At 38.4% G+C, this 22394-nt stretch overlaps 1 protein-coding gene across 1 annotated transcript; it reads left to right on the top strand.

Annotated features, from left to right (window-relative positions):
* The first annotated feature begins 1500 nt into the window (after positions 1 to 1500).
* TRA2B (transformer 2 beta homolog) lies at positions 1501 to 22166 on the top strand. Its single transcript, XM_065876375.1, has 9 exons — positions 1501 to 1692; positions 13053 to 13186; positions 14224 to 14386; positions 15953 to 16141; positions 18764 to 18879; positions 19220 to 19303; positions 20460 to 20519; positions 21213 to 21286; positions 21745 to 22166. Exons 1-9 carry the CDS (start codon positions 1657 to 1659, stop codon positions 21753 to 21755), a joined length of 867 nt encoding a protein of 288 aa, XP_065732447.1. The 5' UTR covers positions 1501 to 1656; the 3' UTR covers positions 21756 to 22166.
* Positions 22167 to 22394: the final 228 nt, after the last annotated feature.

The following is a 22394-nucleotide window of genomic DNA, read 5'->3' as shown; positions in this document are numbered from 1 at the left end:
GCAAATCAAAATCGCAATGGCATACCACTTCACACCCACTAGGGTGGCTATAATTAAATGGCAGTTCCTCTAAAAGTTAAACATAGAGTTACCATACAACCCAGCAATTCCATTACTAGGTATATTCCCCAAAGAACTGAAAATATATGTTCATCCAAAAACTTGTACATGAATGTTCACAGCAGCATCATTCATAATAGCTAAAAAGTGGAAACCACCCAAAAGTCTACCAAACTGGTGAGTGGATAAATAACATGTGATACATTTATACAATGAAATATTATTCAGCAATAAAAAGGACTGAAATAGTAATACATGCTACAGCACAGACGAACATTGAAAACTTTATACTGTTAAAGAAGCCAGTCACAAAGGATTTCATATTACATATACGATTCCATTCTTATAGGAAATGTCCAGAATAGGCAAAATTATAGACAAAGCAGATTTTAGAGTCCTTAGAGCTGGGAGGGTTGTGTGTGTGTATGTGTGTGTGAGGGGGGGGAATGTGAGGGGGAAGATGTACCAGGACTATTAATGACAGGTTTCTTTTTGGGGGTGATGAAACTGTTCTGAAATTGTGATGGTTGCACAACTCTGTAAATACAAAAACCACTTGAATTGTACACTATAAACAGGAGTATTGCGTGGTATGTGAATTATATCTCAAGAAAGCTGTTTTAAAAAATCAAATGGCCCTTTACAGGTATCAAAGTACCTCATCAGCTGGGTACCATACTTTGTTTTCTCTAAAGGGAAACAACAGGCCCAGAGGGATGTCTGAACTTCCAAGTTTGGACTCTTTCCACTATGTCATGTTGTTGAGTGATGGCATAATTAATCTTCACTCCTTGTGACACGGCTATAGCTGTACATCTCTCTAACGCAAAATCTTAGTTTGCAAGTGTATGTTTAACAGTTCTCCCTTATTAGACCACTAACTTCAGATGAGAGATTGTGGCTGATTTCAGTACATCAAGATCTGGTAAAGTGCTTTGGTATTTAACAGACGCTCAAATGAAGGGTTTTCAGGTAGGAAAGATCCACAACTGAAACTACAGAAAACCAAAGGAAAGCACGGCACCCAGTATACGGACATCCTCCCTCTCCAACCAAATCAAGACACAAAAAAAGAGAAACGAATAAAGCGGAAGAACGGAGAGAAGGATGGGAGAAACGGCGGGCCTCTCCTCCCTCCCTTCCCCCACGCTCCACGACAGCTTCCCAGAAAGTTCCAGAAGAGAGTCAGGCGTGGCCGGTGACATCACGACGCCCCGTGGCGACCACCACTGAGGCCACTAGCGCGCTTTCTTTCCCGCCTCAAAAAGACCCGGAGATGGGGTTAGCGCGGCGCGAGGGGCGGGGTTTACGTCACGTACAGCTCGGGGCGCGCCACTGCTGTAAAGGGAAAGCCGAGAGCGGAGGGGCGGAGCCAAGAAAGCGCGCCTTCTGGGAGGGGGTGGGGCCTGGTTAAAGAGCGCCGCGTCACATCCGGGAGACTTAGAGCCCGAGCGGAGGCGGCGCGGAGCGTTTCTCGTCTCAGCGGCTTGGGAACCAGTGCGTGCTGCGGGGCTGCGGCTGAGCCTCTAGGTAGAAGGCGCAAGAGGTTGGCAGCTTCGATTGAAGCACGTCGGGCGGCGAGAGCAGCTAGAAGTCATGAGCGACAGCGGCGAGCAGAACTACGGCGAGCGGGTACGTAGCGGTGGTGCAGGGGGCGGCTGTGTGGTCCCAGCTTCTTGCATCTCTTTCCAGGCCCGTCGGCCTCGGACCGGGAGACTGGGGCGATTTCGACTCCGAAGTCTGAGACCGGGAGGGATGGGAGTCAGAGGTTTAAAAGCCCTAGTGGATAGTGTCTTTATCCGTGAAGGAGGCCGCCGGCGGGTTTAGGTGGCCCTTTGCTCGAAACGGCGGTTTTTTCCGTTATGGGGGTGGGGGGGAATTAAAAATGGCCGCTGCGTCCCCTCCGTGATGGGGGAGGGGAGCGGTATCTCGTTTCGCCGTTGCTCTCCTGTGAAGCCTCGCCGCAGCCATCTTGGGCTGGCGGGCTGGGCGCGCTGCCAGAGGCACAAAATGGCGGAGGAGCCGCGCGACAACCTCCCGGCCGCGGGGGACGGGGCGGGCAGAAAGGCAGCGTTCTTTGGGATTTTTTTTCTCAGAATTTAGGTTAAGACAGGATCATATTCTGGGCCCCGAAAGAATGGGAATCTAGGGTGTTCTTGGGGCCTCTTTTAAAATGGGGAAACTAGTCTGAGGTAGACTTAAGTTCTGGACCCGTTAGTTTGAGGGGGTTGCGCGCCAGCTTTGTGTTCGGCCTAAATGGAGTGCTTTTCTTTGATACCGAAAGGGCTTTCAAACCCAAAATCGTTTTCGGTATCCAGAGTAGACCACGGGGTCGCTGAGATTTTCTTGTTTGAGGGAGTAGATTTTTTTCTGCGAGATGGTGGAGGAGAGATTGGCGGGCAGCAATTTACGGCGCCGTTGTTTTCTTTGTTTTGAGGCATTCCTAATCTGTGAAGCACAAGTTGTTGCACTTTTTAGTTTCCACTCCAAAATGTGGAGTTTGGTGAGGGTTGGAAAAACTGCAGAAATAAGAAAGTTCCCGGGCTAAGAAAGCATGATATAAAGGTTGGTTGCGGGTTCGTGAGTACTAAGATGCAGAAATGTCAGTCTTGCCAGAATCTTGCATGTTTGGAGGTTTGTTAGAAGGGTAATAAAAAGCACCATGGAACTTGACTTTTTTTTTTTTTTTACTTGATGGGATTAAGTTGGGTGTTTTTACAGTTTATCTGTAATTGTCAGGTAAATCTACTTAAATATCTTCTCAAACTCATGAAACAAATTTTAGTTGGTTCATTAGAAGGGCGTTTTTATAGAGAAACTCCTTAGCTCTTGGAGTCTTAGTGAATTTACTGTGTAACTTTGGAGCCAAGTCTGATTAATTTGGTTTGAACTAATCAGGCCCCGCCTTTACCTATGCAGATGAGTATTGGCTTTATATGTTTTTCCGTAAGACGATTGATTGCCACTGTCACCAGTGTGTGTGTGATTATTTTTTAAGCTCGCTCTTAGGGTGAGAAAGCTTGGATCAAGTTCACAAGTTGTTAAAGCTGTGGGTTATGGTTTCTGCCGGTTGAATATACTGTCGAAACTAGGCGTCAGTGTTCGGACTGGAAAGCAAATGATAATTTTAGTCTTCAGCTATTAAACAAAACAATTATAGGATACTTGTGCATTTTTTTGAGACTACAAAATGACTGGTCTCTGACTAGTGCTCTCAGTTGAATAAACCTGAGTAAGTTACTTGTGATGGTGTGCTTGAGAAAAATTCCCCAAAGGAAAGTTAGGGTATTTTTTACGTAAGGGAGGAAACAATTTCAAGAATTAGGTCCTGGTTTGAGACATCTCAAGAGACATTGTCATCCCATTAATCAAGTTTTTGAATTGGTACTTTCTGTTAGTAGAATATACATCCTAGTTATATCACAATCCCGTTACATAGAATGGAGATTCAATAAATTCTTATGGAAGGAGACAAAGTAATAAAAAAATTTAAAGGTACATGTTAAAAATTGATATTTTGTCTTACATAGAGTCTTGACTTCTTGGAAGAGTTTTTCTGAACTCTGACGTTGTGGAGTACTTCCACATTGTTTTCTTTGGCGTTTGTTTTGTATGTAGATTGCTATCCAGTCGGTTTATTGGGACCTGAAGTGGTTAGACTATACCTAAAACAAATACGTTTGGAACTCCCAAAGAATGCGTGGCAAAACCATAAAGCTCAGTGGGATGATTTAAATATAATGCCATTAAAAACACTAGGTAGAGCACTCAGGTCTGATTGGCTAGAAACTTCCTTTTGGGAGTGCCTGAAAACAGTGGGAAAACCGTTGCATTCGGGGTAATAATCTTGGACATGACCTGCTATGAATAGCTTATCTGGAGCCTGAAAAATTAACTTTCATTCCACTCTGAGTTTTCAAACATTACAAATTGTTGATGTAAATCACTAATACTAGTCTAATCAGCTAATGTTAATGTAATCACTAAAATCTTATCAGCTGGAACCACTTCCTGCCCCACCATAGCCTCCGGCCCCGCTGCTCTGGACTATCGATTCCTATACAGACTGGGGTGGGATGCGAGCAATAAATTATCCTCGACTTTGCTTGTTGATAGTGTGTTTACTTTATTGCGTGAATATTCACAGAGTTGTGGTTCCTTATGTTCCTTTGTCTTGTTTTAAATGTGCAGCTAGGGTGCGTTCCTGAATTTTTGTGATTCGTTTCACACTTTCAGTTATGGCAGAATCTACCTTTTACCTGTATCTGGGATTTTTCATGTCAGAGTTGATAGATTTAAATTAAAACCTGTTTCTAATTAGAGCTGACTTCCCTGATCTGGCCAAATCCATGTTAAAGTAAGATATTATTCATTTCAAAGTTCTAGTTTCTTCCAGTCATTTCCCAAAATTGGTCACATTTTTTGCAAAGCACCTTTGGAAAAAAGATAGGTGCTTTTAGCAGATATGTCATGTCACAATTTGGGAGAATAAGAACATGATAGAGTCATGAAGCCAAGTTTAGAGGTGCATGGTAATGGTGAGAGGGGGGTGGTAAATAAATCTTGTAAGGCCCAATTATGGTCACACTCTTTAGGGTGTGGTGACGTTTGTTTGTTCTTGGCACTGGTTAAATGTTCAACCCTCCTAACTAATTTCTTTAGCTTGTACAAATGGGTCTTTAACTAGAGAAACCAGAAACTAAGGAAACGCTATTTGTACGGACCAAATCATTTTAATTTGTCTGCTATAAAGATTGCAATAACTACTCTTGATAGTGTTGCCTATTTTTGTAGAAGTAATGTGTATACAATATAGGTATAATATCTTTAGTCTTATTCTTTGTAGAGATGAATAGCATCTGGATACTATCCCATCAAACTGCCTTTGAGATTCTGCAGTTTATTTTCTCTTCTGCTTAATCTTGGGTTGTCTTTTTGAATTGTTTTTAGCTTCTAACTCTAAATCCAAATTTTCAAAACTAAAACATCAATCTGTTTCTTCCTAGAGGATTAAATTAATGTTGGTGGGAGGAAATAGTTTTGTTTCAGTGTGAGTCTGGTTAGGCACAAGTCTCTTGAAACCAGGTTGAAGAATATTTTTCTTGGTCTTAACTAAGAATGATTTAATGTTACGGATATGGCCTGGAACTAGAAGGTGGCATGTTCATACTGAAATTACACGTATTTATAAGGTAAGTACTACTGGTTTTGTGAAAAGATTGAACAGGAATTCAGAAGATGAGAGGTGTGTTAAATGGAATTTGCCTTGTACAGCTTTTTCCCATTCCTTATCTCCAATAAAATCCAAAGCCTGGTAAATATTAATACTTGCATAGTTGTTGACATTTTGCCCAAGAGGACAATGCTACAGTGTGTATATCTTTTGAGCCTTAGCATTGCGTGTTATGTTGATCAGTTTTTTACTCATAATTGTATTATTTTCCTATGACCTACAGTGATGTGATTGGGAATTTTAAGTGTTCACCCAATTTAGTTTTTTGGGGGAGGGGGGTCAGGCTTGTTTTTAAGCTGGGGTTGGGGAGTTCTTCATTATAGCAAATTAGTCTTCAAATTCCCCCAAAATCTTTGCTTTGAATTGGGTTTTGGAGGTTACATTCTGATTTTTATCAACAAGATTGCTGAATATGACAGCATGGATGAGGACCCTTTTGGGGTTGTTTTTTGTTTGTTTTTTTTTGCTTAGATATTAGATTAAAAAATAGTCTTCTGAAACAGTAAAACATACTTGCGCTTGAATGTTTTATGAATGTAAATTCAGAGTCTGTATGTATTTGCAAGAGATCCTTTTAAAAGCTTGGGCTTAGAGCTCATTTAGGCATGTCAGATGACAGTTTTTTCAGAAATTTTCAGTCTTTGAGGATTTTTCTATCCAACCAACCTTCCGGTAGAGTTTAGCTGCAGAAAGAAATAGTATAGTCCGTACGTTGATATGAGCATTGATCTTTATAGCAGATTCAATGAGTTTTTCTTTATCTCCTCCTAGTTTTTAAAATACTACCTTGTCGATCAACCTAATGAGTTTGCACGTTTTTAATGTTACATAAATTCCAGCTGTAGTCCCTAGAATTATTTTAACAAAAATTGTGTTGGTTATGGGACAAATTTCTGCTTATTTGTAAGTAGGATCTCTTAACCATATGTATATAACATTAGCCCAGTAGTTCTTCTGGTTTTATGAAGTGGCCACTTGAACTTAGCTGAGGTTTGAATGAACCTAGTATTTATATTATCTAGCAGTGTGCTTTGTTCTTCAAATATCAAAGAAGGGAGAATGTTGGGAAGGAGTAATGAAATAGCAGGAAGGCGTCCATATTGAAAACTTGTGGTATCTAGAGCTTTGGCCTCTTCCAGCATCTTCTGCACCTAAGCCCTGTATTTAAACTTTAGGAGGCCTTAAGAGGAAACCTGCTTGGGCATTCTGATTCCACGATTACATTTGTGCTGGCAGTAAACATTTCCCATTACATTTTAGTGATGGATATTAAAACGAATTACTGTGACTCCCTTAAATAAAAGTTATTTAAAATTTTTCCTGGATTAAATAAGCAATAATTAACATTGAAAAACTAGACTGAAGGTTATGGTTGTCTTTTTGATCAGATAGGTATAAAGACTCATCTCTCACTCTCTCTCTGGTTCCCCCCCCCCCCCCCCCCCCAGAAAGTTTCATTTTCAGAAAAACTAGGAGAGGAAATTGTTAACAGTGAAAGATCATAAGGTGAAGTTCAGGGAAACTAGGATGTTTTATGAGGGCAGTTATTTTGATTAAGGTGTTCAGTAGACACTATTATACTTTATTGATCTGTTAGGTGATATCGAGTCTTTTTAATAATTTCAGGAGGTGAGCTGTAATTTTCTCCCAATATTGCCACCTTTCAAAGTAGAATTGCTCCTTTGGACTGCAGAAGATTTTAATACTTTGTTCATTGAGGGGGGAGATTTTACCAAAAATTCTTTGAAAACACTGTTGGATTCAAGTTTGTTCTGCTTTCTTCATAGCTACTCGCATGTAGTAGTTGGTTGACTTGATTTGATCTTTTTAATGATTTTAGTTCTAAATTTAGTAAGTTGGGCCATTCATATTATAAAATGTCACTAGAGCAGCTTTCTAGTGGTGGGTTGAACACTATAGTCCAAATTTTCAAATTCCCTAATTGTTTTTTTACAGTGCTACTTTTGCAGTTAAAAAAATGTGTGACGTTAAATACATATCTTGCCCTTAGTCACAATTTGTAAACCTCTTCAACCCTCAGCCTTGTCATCATTGTGCAAATGAATTGTCCGTGCTTTCCTTTCTTGCACTTTTGTATTTACGTGTCACTTTTTGACTAGAGATGTGCTTTTGACACTGAACATACTTTCTATTGATGAATACGATAAGAAGTGTGTAATTATAGTTCTTAAAATGTCAGTTGAACAGTAAATGTTCAGTCGTGCACTTCACATTCAGCTTAAGCATGATAAATCTATTTGGAGTAGACAAAAGAGATTGATTATATATTTTAGAGCCAACAGGAAACTAGTTTCAGTTTTTTGAGCTGCATATTCTAGCTTTTCTAAAAATCCAAAACGAGGGATTTTTTTTTTTTCTAGTTTCAGTTTTGGCACTGGATTTTATCCTGGAGTTTTAAAATATTCTTCATCCTGTTCTTTTTCTATTAAGGTTAATGTTGAAGAAGGAAAATGCGGAAGTCGTCATTTGACAAGTTTTATAAATGAGTATTTGAAGCTCAGGAATAAGTGAAGCTGAAATTTGAAAAAATAAAAGAAAGAATGCATGCTAATTATCAGACCAGAAGTCCCACTTGTAGAATATTGAGCAATTTGTGTGAAGTGGGGAAGATGAAAGAAGTCAGAATTTGAAACGGAAGAATGAAGAAAAGAAATAAAAATGAAGTTAAGATAAGAAGTAATCTGGAATCAGAAAGCACTACGCTAAGTAATTACTAGTCTGTTTATGTGTCCCTGTATATTTTGCTAAACATGCATGCATTATTTGTTTAATAGAAGAAATATATACAGGGTAAAGAAGTGCCTTCCAGGGGAAACGTTTAAATTAGGTAATTCTAATTTTAACTTCTTAGTCAAATGATTGAAATGCAACTTTAAAAAATAATAATAACCCTTTGTAGTCAAATAGGAGGCAGGAATGAGCTCTTCAGTTTGGGTAACAGCCAGCTTCATGTTGTCTCCTGGATTTTTCATCTCTAACTTTGCTGGTCCTGGGGCATGAGTGAGTACCTCCAGAGTTGGAGTTGGTGGTCTGTCTTTGCCACCCCCCTGGACTCTTAATGCACAGACCCCTATTCAGTACAGAGCAATATATAGTAGAATGTTTTCTTAAGTTTGTCAGAGTTTTCCTAAAGAATGTCACCAGATTGGTTATAGAACCAAACCCCGAAAATCCAAGCAAAGAATTGGACAGGATAGTTCCTTTTGGCGTTTATGAAAACATTAATTTCTTTCTAGATGGCAGTAGTGGAAAGCTATGACCATTTAGGCCTTAACTTTAAGATGCATGTGTGCTAAATTCACAAGATGATTCTTAATTCTTTTCTGTTTAATTCTTATTCCAGCTCAATGACTGGGGTTACTGCTAGGGTTACTGCTAAAAAGTTATAGGGCCTTCCCTTAGAATGAAGTGGGTCACATAAGTGAACAGGATATCTAACTGAAAAGTGGCAAAAGTAGTAGTAGGTGCTTTTTTCCCTTTTCTCATTTTCTGTTATTAACACTTAACGGTTAAAATGTGAGAGATATAGATCATAAAGTAGCTTTATTCTGGTTCCATACTCCCTCCACTTACTGGGAAAATAGACGCCAAAGTTCTGTCATTTTCCCTTCTGTGTGTTGTGTTTTAGCTGAATAGAAAAAAATGATTGGTGCAGTCTTGTTACTTTCAGTTGGCTGGGACAAATGTATGTGTCAAAATAATGCCCAGTAGTAGCCAACCAACAGATGGCTTCTACCCTATTGGGAAAGCCAAGGCTATCACTTCTCCCCGAAATGAAGATAGCCTAAAAAACTTTGAGAGTTGTCAGACTTTACAGCTTTTGGAAAAAGTGGTCTGAATGACATTCTAGAGGAATCCATTTTCTGAGATTTTAGGGCCTGTTAGTGTCAGATTTGTGGTTTTTTGTAATATTTCTGTATCTTGGCAAGCAGAAGAAACTTAACTTCCATTTATAGGCAATAGTTTCCAGTATTTGCTTTGTCCCGATTATTGTTTGTAAAACTTGCCACATGTAAACTAATAACATTAAATTGGTAATGTTGATTTTGCATTCTGAATTACAGTTTAGGCAGAGAGCTGAGGCAAGTGATGTGAATGGATGTTATATTTCTATTTAAGCTCATGGATTCTTTTATCAGGAGATCTGAAAGGTCCTTGGGGTCCAAAAGAGAAAAGAGCTGTTAGTCATCTAAGCAGTTTGGAATTCGATCATATGGCACAAGCTGGAAAGATGTAAAGCAAAAATAAACATTGATGCTAGTGGAGCATCTCATCCATTCAGGTTCCTCTCCTGCCCTGGCCAAAGCATCTTTGAGTATGAGAGTGCATCCCTCTACCCCTTGTCTGGAGACTATGGGGGAGACAGGCCTCTTAGCCTGGGGCAGGTGTAGGTGTAAGGTACATGTCCTCAGGAGGGCTGATTAATGCCAGGGGGCAGGTGGGGGCAGAGAAGGTGACAAAAAAACAAGGTTTCAGGAAAATGACTTTGTTGGGGGGAAAAAATCAGATAGGTAAGAAGTATAAAGCTTGAAATTGATTAAATTAGTGAGACTTAACTAAGATCATAAACACCTATGGTGTTTTTAAGAAATACAGACGCCCAACTCCAGACCTACTAAAATAAGCGCTAGTTAGGGGTGTGTTTTTAAGTGCTAGGTACGTTTACTGCATACCTCTAAGAGCCACTGTTCAAAATGTAATTTAGTGCATCTAGTTTTTAAAATGTATGAGAAACCTAGTGATTGAATGGATTTTCCCACTTCTTTCATTTCTTTGAGAAAGTTTTTCTGAGATATTGCCATTCTCAGCATAGGTAGATACTGGTTGGTATTTTGTTGGAAGGCTGAGTTTGTTTTTCTCTGATGTATTCCGTATATTAGTATATAATTAAGATCCAGTCTATAAGAACTTGATGCCCTGAGCAGTTTTCAGGGAATTTTGGCTTTGTTATTCATGCTAACTTTAAGTATATGACCCTTTTCCTTGAGATATTGACGTTCAGGGTAGTGCTTCTTTTGGTAGGATTTTAATGTGTTGACACTTATTGTTCTGACAGCCCTGAAAGTGGACTTGGAATTTTCCTTGCGTGTAGGGGCTTTTCCAGCTGGTTTTACAGATTTGACCATGGACCAAGGTTTAAAGCTAACTTTATGCTTTTAGATTTGGCTAATTTAGGTGTCATTTCTTCTAGACAGGCTAAATATCCTTGCACATAGTTACAAACCAGCTAATGGCCAACGTAACTGCAAAAAGGTTTAACTTTAAGACTACCCCTGACAAGAATGGTAGGGGGTTAGAGGCATTGTTTTCTGTGTTAGCCTAACAAGTGTCAGTACAGAATGGAAAAAATCTTAGCATTCTGGTGGTTTCTCCTATTCCTGGTCTGAGAAGTGATTACTCACAAAATGCATCTGCATGTAGCCAATTAGGTGTAGAGGTTGAGTGAAAAGTCTTATGATAATTTCACAAATACTGTATCTTTGACCCTTGATCTGCTAGAATTTCATGGGAAAACCTCATTAAGGTTTATTCTGAGGCTAGAAGTACGTACTTTTCCCTCTTGGTGGACAGACTGGTAAAGCATCTCAGCTTGGAATAAGGCTTTTCTGTTTACTGAAGCAAGAGGCTTAAAAGAGGATCTTGACTTTTTCTACTCTTCCTTTTTCAGATCCCTGAACTGATTTCTGTTAACTACAGTTACTTTATTGGTAATCTTTTAACTCTTACTGTGAGGCACCCATATTCTCTTCCTGCCAGAGCAAATTGTTTATGTTGGTTTCCATTAAAAGTCATAATCATTCCATGAAGTAATCTTTCTAGCATTGGAGTAAACAAAGGTATTTAGTTAATAGCTTTTGGGTCCCTGTTTCTTCCTTCTCTTCTAGATTAGCTTTTGCCTGTTGAAATGATGGCAGAAAGTGCATCCCCAATTTGAGAACTTCTTTGTTTGAGGAGGAGGAGGTGGATTGTGCTTTAAAATGTCTCTTCAGAATATTTGCCAGAGAAAGCCAAGGGATTGTTGGTTGGGGTCCCCAAACCACTTCTAACCACTCCTTAATGGTAAAAGCAGCTGTTTTCACTAATAATTAGGTACCATCTTTGAATCTCTTTACTAACTCATGGCAGGAAGGAGAGGGGGCTGTCATGTTTCATGTCACTTTACACCATGTTTCATAATGACTGAAATCTTACTGTAAAGTTTCTAGAGTTGTTTTGGGTGTAGAGACCAGAACTCCTTTTGCCCACTGAGTTAACTCTTATGTTCCCTGTTCTAAACTTTAAGCTTTAATTTGTCTCTTCTGTGTTGCATCATAGGAAGGATCTTCCAAATTTTCTCCATTATGTTCTTAAGTCACAGAACATTCTAAAATGTTTTGGGCTGTGATTTAAAAGAATTTCGTATCTTCTGTCCTTTGAAGAATGGCCAGTGTATTTATTCTGAGGGTCTACCACACAGGGAGGTCTCTTGTGATAACTTCTATGCAGCTTCAACATTGATTCTTACCCCTACAGTGACTTACCTGTAATGTTGATTCCTTTTGAGTCTGGCTGTTTATCCTATGTTGGGCAGGAAGTTCATTAGACTAATGCCATTTAATTTGCTGAAGATGGATAACCTGGAATAAAGGTTGTCTTGGTTTGATGATACCTTGGTTAGCTATCAGACTGAGTGGATTCTCTTGTCGATTCCACTATTTCTGTTTTGGTGTCTTGGCAGAACCTTTCCCTAGGTCCAGTTATTTCTATACATGTTTGCATTTTCCACTAATTATATATGCCTTTGGTTCATTGATGAACTAGTTATCCTGTTCACCCATTTCTTTGCTAGTTTCTTTTAGAAATCTTTTTTGTATTACCTACCTACCAGCTAGTTCCAGTTATGATAGGGGAAAGCTTGGGTATACAGTATATACCTAGATTTCCTGAACTTCCCTTCCTAAACCTAGATTAGGAACCCATGATCTAAACTGTTTTGGTTTTAATATGTCCTTTATGTAACTTTTCTAACTGCTTATTCTCAGTTCCCCATCGGTTGGCACTGGCTCATCTACACTTAGCTGAGTAAGATCTCTGGTACCCTCTTTAATTCTTACCTCTGCAGTTAATTCACTGCCTCTCTGGTATAGCTCCATCTGGTTGCTTTGAGATTTTTAAGGGCTTCCTACCATGGTTAGGTGGACAGGCTCTGCAGATCTAGTGTCCTTCAAGCTGGTCCTTGCTTTCCACTAGGTTTCTACCTTTCTCTGGGACTTGAAACAGTTACCGTCCTTGTCTTTTTTCCCACTCAGCAGTAAATAAAACTTGAATATACAGTAAGTTTTAATTAATTTTATAGGGTTTTTTTTTTGTTGATGGCAACTTGGTTGAAATAGGTGTGAGGTATAGGTGTCATAGTTTAATAAGGTTCTTTCTCAGCCTAGTCTTTATGGAGTAACATTCCCAAAACAATCCTTGGGCAGTTCCCTTAACTGCTTGGCTTTGGCACCCATTTCTGAAGAGTGGGGTCAGTTAACTCTTATCCCTGCTCCCTATAAAAAGGTGGAAGTTCAAGTTAATTGGCTTATGTCAATTGGAGCAACGTAACTATTACACCAGGTATATTCAGTTCCTGCCCTTACCTATGTTTTCTTATCTTGGAAGGGGATTGCTTTCCCTCGCCATTTATCTCACCACAGCTTATTTGTTTTTAAAGTTGCCCAGAAAGTATACAAATTAAACTTTTGACATCTACGTGTAGGAATCCCGTTCTGCTTCCAGAAGTGGAAGTGCTCATGGATCTGGGAAATCTGCAAGGCATACCCCTGCAAGGTCTCGCTCCAAGGAAGATTCCAGGCGTTCCAGATCAAAGTCCAGGTCCAGATCTGAATCTAGGTAAGAAAGACTGTCTTGGGATTTTCTTAGCTTTCAAATTGGTGTGTGCTTTTGTAAACTAGGAAGATAGAGAGGGTCAGTTCATTTGTTGGCTTATTTAATATTGGTACTAGAAATGAACTTAGTCGTTAAGATCTGGGAGATAGAAGACTTAAGTGGTTAAGAGCCTGGGTTTTTGGCGTTAGGGTTCAAATCTTACCTCTATTTTTTTCTGGCTTGGGCAGATTACTTAACCTTTTTCAGTCTTAGCTTCCTTATCTATAAAAGGCGAATTAGTAATAGTACCAGTTCTTCAGAATTGTGAGGATTCACTATGAGTTTTAAGTGAACTGCTTATTAGTATGGCAAATAGACTGCAGAACATTGGCTTTCAGTAACTGCAATTCTTGATAAATAGGTATAGTCTAGTATGACAAATGTATGTATAAACAAAAACACCTTAATGCAGCGCTATTTTTTTTTTTTTTTTTAAATGTTCGTCAAGAGTAAGCTATACATCTTGGTTTGCCCAGGTCAGCCCCAGTTTATGCCGATTGTCAGGCATAATTAACAGCGCCCCCTTTCTCTCTTACAATGTATCCTCCTTGGTTTAAATGACAGTTCATATGATCACTGTAGTTAAGAGCAACTGGTTTTAAAACACTGCTGGAGAAAACTGTGATGGTGATTTTATCTTAAGTGAATAGTGGGCATAATGCAAGAAGCAGAAAAATAGAGGGTGGTATTCTGAGGGGTAAAGGTGGGTGTAAATCAAGCTAGTATGAAATGCATGTTTTATGGTTTTCGAAAGATAATTGTGTTAAGTTTAATCTCTAAATTATTTTAAGATATGATGGAAGGGAACTTTAGCTGGTAGTGGTTTTTTGGAACTCTTCCTGGCAGAGTAGAAGTGACTATATACAGAAAAAAAGTATCGATCCTGCTATATGCCTGAATTGTGTGTTCCAACTTTTGTCGTTTAACTCTAGAATAGAGTACTGAAAGCCATATCTTACTGTTAGCTATTTAGTCATAACCTTGAAGCCTTTGTCTTTCAGGTCTAGATCCAGAAGAAGTTCTCGAAGGCATTATACAAGGTCACGATCTCGGTCCCGCTCCCATAGAAGATCCCGTAGCAGATCTTACAGTAGAGATTATCGAAGACGGCATAGCCACAGTCATTCTCCCATGTCTACTCGCAGGCGTCATGTTGGGAATCGGGTAAGATGAAAAAAATGTTTTTAAAGCAGTGGACTGTTTAAAGCCGCTTTATAATAATACATAATATGTTCCCTTTTTTTCTTTTGTTTGATGTTAGAACTGATATTATTTGACAGTGGAGCTTTAGCATGAGTTACCTGTAGTGCCTTTTTAGTGTTTTGAGATTCTCTTTTTAAAAGATACCACCCATGTAATTGTCTACATTTGTGCTGTTGATCACATTTAAGATATTGTCACATTAACAAGGTATTGTCATATTAACAGCACATCAGATTAAAAAAATCTCCATTATACATTATTATTAGTACACTAGATCATAGGTCTGTATGTTTCATACTAATGTTAATTTATGTTTTCTGGGTTTGTTTTAATACACTTTACAGAATGCTGTCCTGATTTTCCCATTTACTTTTTTTTTTTAATTCTGGGCTGTGTTGGGTTTTGTTTCTGTGCGAGGGCTTTCTCTAGTTGCGGCAAGTGAGGGCCACTCTTCATGGCGGTGCGCGGGCCTTTCACTGTTGCAGCCTCTCATTACGGGGCGCAGGCTCAGTAGTTGTGGCTCAGGGGCCTAGTTGCTCCGTGGCATGTGGGATCTTCCCAGACCAGGGCTCGAACCCGTGTCCCCTGCATTGGCAGGTGGCTTCTTAACCACTGCGCCACCAGGGAAGCCCTCCCATTTACTTTTAAGCAAGTTTCTTTCAGGTATTAAGGTTTTTTTATCTTCCACGAGAAGTTCCAAATGAGATGGCATTTAATGTGTTCATATTGTGGTTCCATTGTATAATATAATGCAAGTAGACGTAAAGGGAGTGTTTTGTTTTTGAAAATGCCATGGAATTTGACTGCAGTAAATGTATGTATGATGTAAATGAAACCTTTAGGCAAACTCATTACGGCTACTGGAGTGTCAGCAACATTTGGTTCTTTATTTTCCTTACGGTAATAATTGCAAACTACTTATTAATACCTGTTAAATACAGTTTGGTACTCATCTTTGGTTACATTTATGTGTGTATATGTGTATATATATAAACACTTAATGTATACAATGTTTCTATAGAAATAAAATCAGGCTGAACATGCTCTTCTATATCTTTTTGGCAATTTAGAGCCTCCCATTGCGTGAGTGGTATATCATAACATTTTAACAGTATGCTGTTTTTCCCCCCTCTGGCTTATAGAGACAGTGCTATTCTGATTATCAATATGTGTGCATATTGTTGAGTATGTGGCCATTTCTTAGAATAAAGCCCTAGAAGGTGAATCCCTTGGGCAAATTGCCCTTCAATCTCCCCCCCAAAAAAATGTCAGGTGCTTTTCACTAGTATGAGCTGCTGTTTCCCGTCCACTTACTAAGTTGAACTTACCCTTTTGTGGTCTTTTCTACATGTTCTTAAACATGCTTGTGGTGTTGCTGTAATATTAATTTTAGAATAGCATTTTATTTTGTTCATTATCTTTTAGGGTTAGTGTGACATTTTTGGCTAATTTATGCATAGTTTCTTTTTTCTTTAACTTTGATTGATGACACGTTTTAAAGTTGAAAATCCATTTTTCTATTTCTAGGCAAATCCTGATCCCAACTGTTGTCTTGGAGTATTTGGATTGAGCTTATACACTACAGAAAGAGATCTAAGAGAAGTGTTCTCTAAATATGGCCCAATTGCTGATGTGTCTATTGTATATGACCAGCAGTCTAGACGTTCAAGAGGATTTGCCTTTGTATATTTTGAAAATGTAGATGATGCCAAGGAAGTAAGTAAAAGTCTTGTATCTTTGTAAAAATACCAGTCCTATTTTTAACTATTTTTACTGGGATAAGGACAGTTTTTGCTTTAGTAACTATATATAGCTTGAGCTAAAGGAAATGCATTCATCTGGGAACATACACTGATCAATATTGAATTTTTTAAAAAACCTAATGTGGACATTTTCAAATATTTGTACAGTAACAGAAAAGTATGACAGTTTGGTTCTGTATTCCATCTTAGTCCTCTCCACCACATTTGAAGTAAATCCCAACATAGTCAACTGTTTCCAGGTGTGGTATGTGTCTAGATAGAGATATTTCTAAAGTATAAGAATATTAATACTCATTTGGAGTATTTAATCACTGTTTATATCAAATTACTTTTTAAATTTTATTTATTTATTTTTGGCTGCGTTGGGTCTTCGTTGTGGTGTGCAGGCTTCTCATCCGGGTGGCTTCTCTTGTTGCAGAACATGGGCTCTAGGCACATGGACTTCAGTAGTTGTGGCGCACAGGCTTAGTTACTGTGCAACATGTGGGATCTTCGTGGACCAGCGCTTGAACCTGTGTCCCCTGTATAGGCAGGCAGATTATTAACCACTGCACCACCAAGGGAAGCCCCCAAATTCCTTTTTTAAAACAAATTTTTGGCTGCATTGGGTCTTTGTTGCTAGGCACAGGCTTTCTCTAGTTGCGTCGAGCAGGGGCTACTCTTTGTTGTGGTGTGCAGGCTTCTCATCGCAGTGGCTTCTCTTGTTGGCAGAGCACGGGCTCTAGGTGCGTGGGCTTCAGTAGTTGTGGTGCATGGGCTAGTTGCTCCGTGGCATGTGAGATTTTCCTGGACCAGGGATCAAACCCGTGTCCCCTGCATTGGCAGGCGGATTCTAAACCACTGCGCCACCAGCAAAGTCCCCCCCAAATTACTTTCAAAAATGGAGAAGAACATTTAAAAGTGATAAAGCTATGACTATGACTCAGGAGAAAGGAACTGGTTTTGAATGTATACTAGCAAGTGATTTTATATTTAGAGTTAAGTTGACTTGAGGCAAAACATAGCAAGTAATTTTTTGGGGGGCCGTGCTGCATGGCTTACGGGATTTTAGTTCCCCGACCAGGGATTGAACCCAGGCCATGGCAGTGAAAGCACTGAGTCCTAACCACTGGACTGCCAAATTAAATTTTTTTATTATGTAGACTAAAGTAAAAATTCAGTGTGAGAATCTAGGCCACATTTAAGAAATCTGGACTTCAGATACATACAGTATAAGGAAAAGTTGAGAAACTTAAATGACAAGCCATCTGAGGCCAATGTTGAGATGAGTAACTGAGTTCTAAATGAGATTATATGGTTATACATTTTCTTTTATATGTATATGTAACTTTGTCAAGATTATACTAACTTTGAAAAACCATAGATTTTAAAATAAAGCTGATCTACCAAAGGAAGAATTGAAAGCTGAATGCAAGTAATTATAATTTAAGAGATTTAAGGGATTCTTTAAGATCTCTTTCACTTCATTTTGGTAATAATTGAACCGTATAGGCTTCCTGGTTTCCCTAAATTTTTTTTTCTTTTTTTTGCTACAGGACCAGAGTTCACTTTCTGAAAGATAGCATATTTTGTATTTGAATCAGTAGTGCCAGAAACTGTCTTGAGGCAGAAACGATCAAACTAGAAAATAGCATACTTGGAATTAGACGTTTAAATTCTATTTAGGTGGAGGGGTGTTTCTTTAAATTGTGAACAAACTGCTATGTCTTTGGGATATTTTTTCCTTAAGTACATACTGTTTTATTTAGTCTGTGTTCTAGATACAAGAACTATATGTAATTCAAGCTTTCTTCATCCCAACCTTTTGCTTCCATAGCAGGGAGCCATAAACTTGTGTAAAGGATTAGACAGTAAATATTTTGGGCTTTGTGCACCATAAGATTTTTTTTTTTTTTTGCGGTACGCGGGCCTCTCACTGTCGTGGCCTCTCCCATTGCAGAGTACAGGCTCCGGACGCGCAGGCTCAGTGGCCGTGGCTCCACAGGTCCAGCCGCTCCGCGGCATGTGGGATCTTCCCAGACCAGGGCACGAACCTGTGTCCCCTGTATCGGCAGGCAGACTCTCAACCACTGCACCACCAGGGAAGCCCACCATAAGATCTTTTTTTTTTTTTTCCACCATAAGATCTTAATGACACCTTTCCAACCCTGTCAAAGTAATGGAAAAGTAGCTATATAATATGCAAATTAATGAGTGGGGCTGTCTTTCGGTAAACCATTTATGGTCACTGATTTTGAATTCCATTTATGAAATACTATTGATTTTCTTTCCCCTCACCCATTTAAATTCTTAGCTCATGGGTCATAAGTTGCCAGCTATGTACTGCTTTAGAGCTACAAGCACTGTGTTAGATAAAATATTTCATGGGTTTAAATTGGCTTTTGTGGTTTTTTGGGTAAGCTTTTCTGGGCTAGCTTTTATAAATAAAGATTTTATAGGCGGAAAAGCCTATTAATAAGCTGTCAGGCATAATGTTCTGGCCTAGCTGAAACATCCAGTTGGACCCTGTTTATAGCTGTTGGATAATTTGGGGCTTTGTCCGGGGTGTATATAACAACTTATATATCTTTTGAAGGCGAAAGAGCGTGCCAATGGAATGGAGCTTGATGGACGTAGGATCAGAGTTGATTTCTCTATAACAAAGAGACCACATACCCCAACACCAGGAATTTACATGGGGAGACCTACCTAGTAAGTTTATTTTCAAGGTTGTTAAAAATACTGACAGTTCAGTTTGTTCAGTTCCTCCAAGAACTACACGTAGTTAGGGGTGGGGGGGATCTGGCATTTTAAACTGGCTAAAACTCAAAGTCAATACAGTGTATTCAGTGGAAACATTCTGTTGGTACCACACATTTTGATTGGTATCATTTAATAGATCACATCCCACTTTTATCATAAATAAATGCCATAGATTTGGCTTTGCTGGGTAATTGATTTTCACCAGACCATTTTTCCCACGTTGGAAACTTAACCGTTATTATAGGTAAGATTTTAAGTTCGTACAAATCTTACTTACTGTTGTTCATAGTGGCAGCTCACGCCGTCGAGATTACTACGACAGGGGATATGATCGAGGCTACGATGATCGGGACTATTACAGCAGGTCATACAGGTAAGTTAAGCATAATACTAAGTTTAAGTTGCCAAAAAGTTGAAGGTCAAGCCAGGTCTTCTCCTGAATCAGTTGCAACATAATTTAAGGCAGCACTATACATACCTGAGTTTTAGTCTTTGATACAAGTCATTACCTTTAATACTAAGATCCAGGCCCCGAGTTTACACTAGTTGTTTTGGCCACACCATGCGGCATCTTAGTTCCCTCACCAGGGATCGAACCCGAGTCCCTTGCATTGGCAGCATGGAGTCTTAACCACCAGGGAAGCCCCTAAACTAGATTTTATGATTATGTGTCTTTTTAATTTATCTTTGTATGTATATTTTTTAAACACCAAGTTGTAAACCAACTGAAATCCTTGGTTTCAAAACATGACAGTGAAAACAATTATAGACCATACTTCATTTTTTTCCCCCTTTTTTGTTTTTAAAGTGAGTTTCATAAGCTGTGTTTTGAATGTCATTGCTTTATAAAGCAATTTTTCGTATCTAAGGAATCGTACACTGAAGGGCAGGGGAAATTGATTCTTGAAAGAATCAAAGAAGTAATTATTTAAGGACAATAATTAGTGTAACAATGGTAAGTTTATTACCAAAAATATTGATATATATTTTGGGGTTTAGCAAGGAAATGTTCATGACACTGGGAATACTTTGAAAGGCAAAAATGAAGTAAAGTTCTCTATTTTATTAGCAGCAGCAGGTAATTCAGACCCTTCCTTGCTTGTCAAAATGTAAATTGTGTAGTAAGTATTGACCACAACAGTTAATCCTTGACACCTTATTTTAGTGTGGTGTTGAGGTGTGGATGTCGTCTTTTGCACCCTATTCAGTAATGTTTTAAGAAGTTGACAGTCCTGACATTTAATACTGACAAAAAGAAACTTTCGTAAAAGTGGCATTTCTGTACTGACACTTAAGGGATTGATTTGTGGAGGCTGCAAAGATTAGGGTCTTAATATTTTATTTTAATTCATGAGCATTTACTTTTAATGATATTCATTTTAACCACCAGGGAGAGCTCTATGCCAATTTGTAAAGAGGTGGCAAAAGCAGCTAGCTTTCACTTTTGCGAGTTTTAATTTTATTGCATGAATTGTGTGTACTTTCAAAAAATTTTTAAATGAATATATATTGCTTTTCTGCCTTCACAGAGGAGGAGGTGGAGGAGGAGGAGGATGGAGAGCTGCTCAAGACAGGGATCAGATATACAGGTATGCCAGGAGAAGATTTAAAATCTGTACAATAGTAGAATGGCTCACATAAAGCCATCTTCGTTATTATTATTTTGGTAAATTATAGTTGGCATTACACAGAATTGGATTGCATGAAGTTTATGAATATATTGTAACTGAAGCCAAATGACAATGTGTACATGGCTTAATTTGTGTGTTCACAGAAATTAATTGTGCTTACACTAGGTCATTTACTCAGTGGTACCATTTTGTACCTTAACATGAGATATGGCAGAAACTAAGTGTTATTCCTGATAGTTTTATTAGCTTTTTATAAGTATTTCAGAATAGCAAGTGAGTATTCAAGTTGATCTTTCTTACACAGAACTAAATCACTTTGAAGCACTGTGAATTAAATTTTGTTTTGGGTGCTCATAGGGTATAATTTTTTTCCCTTCTCTAAGCCATTTTAAATTCTGTTAAGTATAATGTTAATTAGCAGATGATCAGTGGATCAAATATAGCAAGGAGTATTCAACCTCTGATAGTTTGAGGGGTTATTTGGTACTGGGCCTGATAGTGTGCTTCATTCTCAGGACTAAAACAGACCTTGAATTCCTGTGACTAATGCAATATTTTTCAAGGTCAGTGAGGGTCTTTTAGTTTTGGAAAGTGACAAAGGGATCATATATAATCTCGGTAGTCTTAGATGGTGTTGACATTTGTTTACAGAAGACGGTCACCTTCTCCCTACTATAGTCGTGGAGGATACAGATCACGTTCCAGATCTCGATCATACTCACCTCGTAAGTTTTTATTGATTTATATGATTGTTTATATATTGTAATAGCATGGCTTGCTGTGACTTACCAAACAGCAGATAATGGGTTAATTCAATTAGTTTTATCTATATTTCTCTCCAACTTTTGGTTTAAGGAAGTATAGGAAAACAACCCTTGGATCTTACTCTTGTTGCTTATGTTCTGTCACCATTTGTAGCTTTTCCTTTTAGGAGTCCTTGTTAATGTTTGTACAGCTTGGAAACATTTGAGTGACTTAAAACCTTAGCTTTCAGCTATATACTCCCAGCTATTTCTGTTTAACATTGGTCGTCTTAGTGTAATCTTTATGCGAAGGTTTTCCTCTATTTTCACAGGAGAGAATGTGGTACATAGGAATTTCCTGATGGCAATGTAGTTTAAAATGCTCAACATTAAAAGTACACACTTGAGTATTGAAGAATATTTATTTCTTTTCTTCCTAGGTCGCTATTAAAGCATGAAGTTGAAGACTTTCTGAAACCTACCCTAGAGTTGGGATATTGTTTGTGGACAATATTTTTTATTGTCTCCTGTTTAAAAAGTGAACAGTGCCTAGTGAAGTTAGGTGACTTTTACACCTTTTATGATGACTACTTTTGGTGGAGTTGAAATGCTGTTTCATTCTGCATTTGTGTAGTTCGGTGCTTTGTTCAAAGTTAAGTGTTTTCAGAAAAGTATGTTTTGCATGTATTTTTTTACAGTCTAAATTTTGACTGCTGAGAAGTTTCTATTGTACAAAACTTCATTTAAATGGTTTTTCTACTGAATCCAGGGTATTCTGAAGATCGAAGCCTGTGTGTAAAATGAGCTACCAAATGGCAAAAAGCAACAATAAAGTTTGGTTTTTACTTTTCTTTCTAACATATCAATGGTTAGCAGAACTGTTCAGAATAGACTGTCAGTAGTAAATTCAAGACAAAATGCCCGTTTTCCTCCAGTCCATAAAACATACCATACTTAATATACCTGCAATTAAGTGATTAAAAATTATGCTCTGTAACTCTATACTGCTAGTATTAGGCCTAAAGATCTTTCAATACAGCTAATGCTTAATATAAATGTGAATTTGTCGGCGTTTATATAATCTGTATTA

Source organism: Phocoena phocoena, chromosome 4, assembly GCF_963924675.1.
Source record: "Phocoena phocoena chromosome 4, mPhoPho1.1, whole genome shotgun sequence".
Taxonomy (NCBI): Eukaryota; Metazoa; Chordata; class Mammalia; order Artiodactyla; family Phocoenidae; genus Phocoena; species Phocoena phocoena.
The sequence above is the reverse complement of the archived record's forward strand: the minus strand, read 5'-3'. Positions and strand labels throughout refer to the sequence as shown.

Excerpts from the sequence above, each read along its gene's own strand:
- TRA2B (XM_065876375.1), top strand. The coding sequence starts at position 1,657 with ATGAGCGACAGCGGCGAGCAGAACTACGGCGAGCGG. Across the intron at positions 13,187-14,223 it reads AGGTCCAGATCTGAATCTAG|GTCTAGATCCAGAAGAAGTT; the intron begins GTAAGAAAGACT and ends TTTGTCTTTCAG. Across the intron at positions 14,387-15,952 it reads GGCGTCATGTTGGGAATCGG|GCAAATCCTGATCCCAACTG; the intron begins GTAAGATGAAAA and ends TTCTATTTCTAG.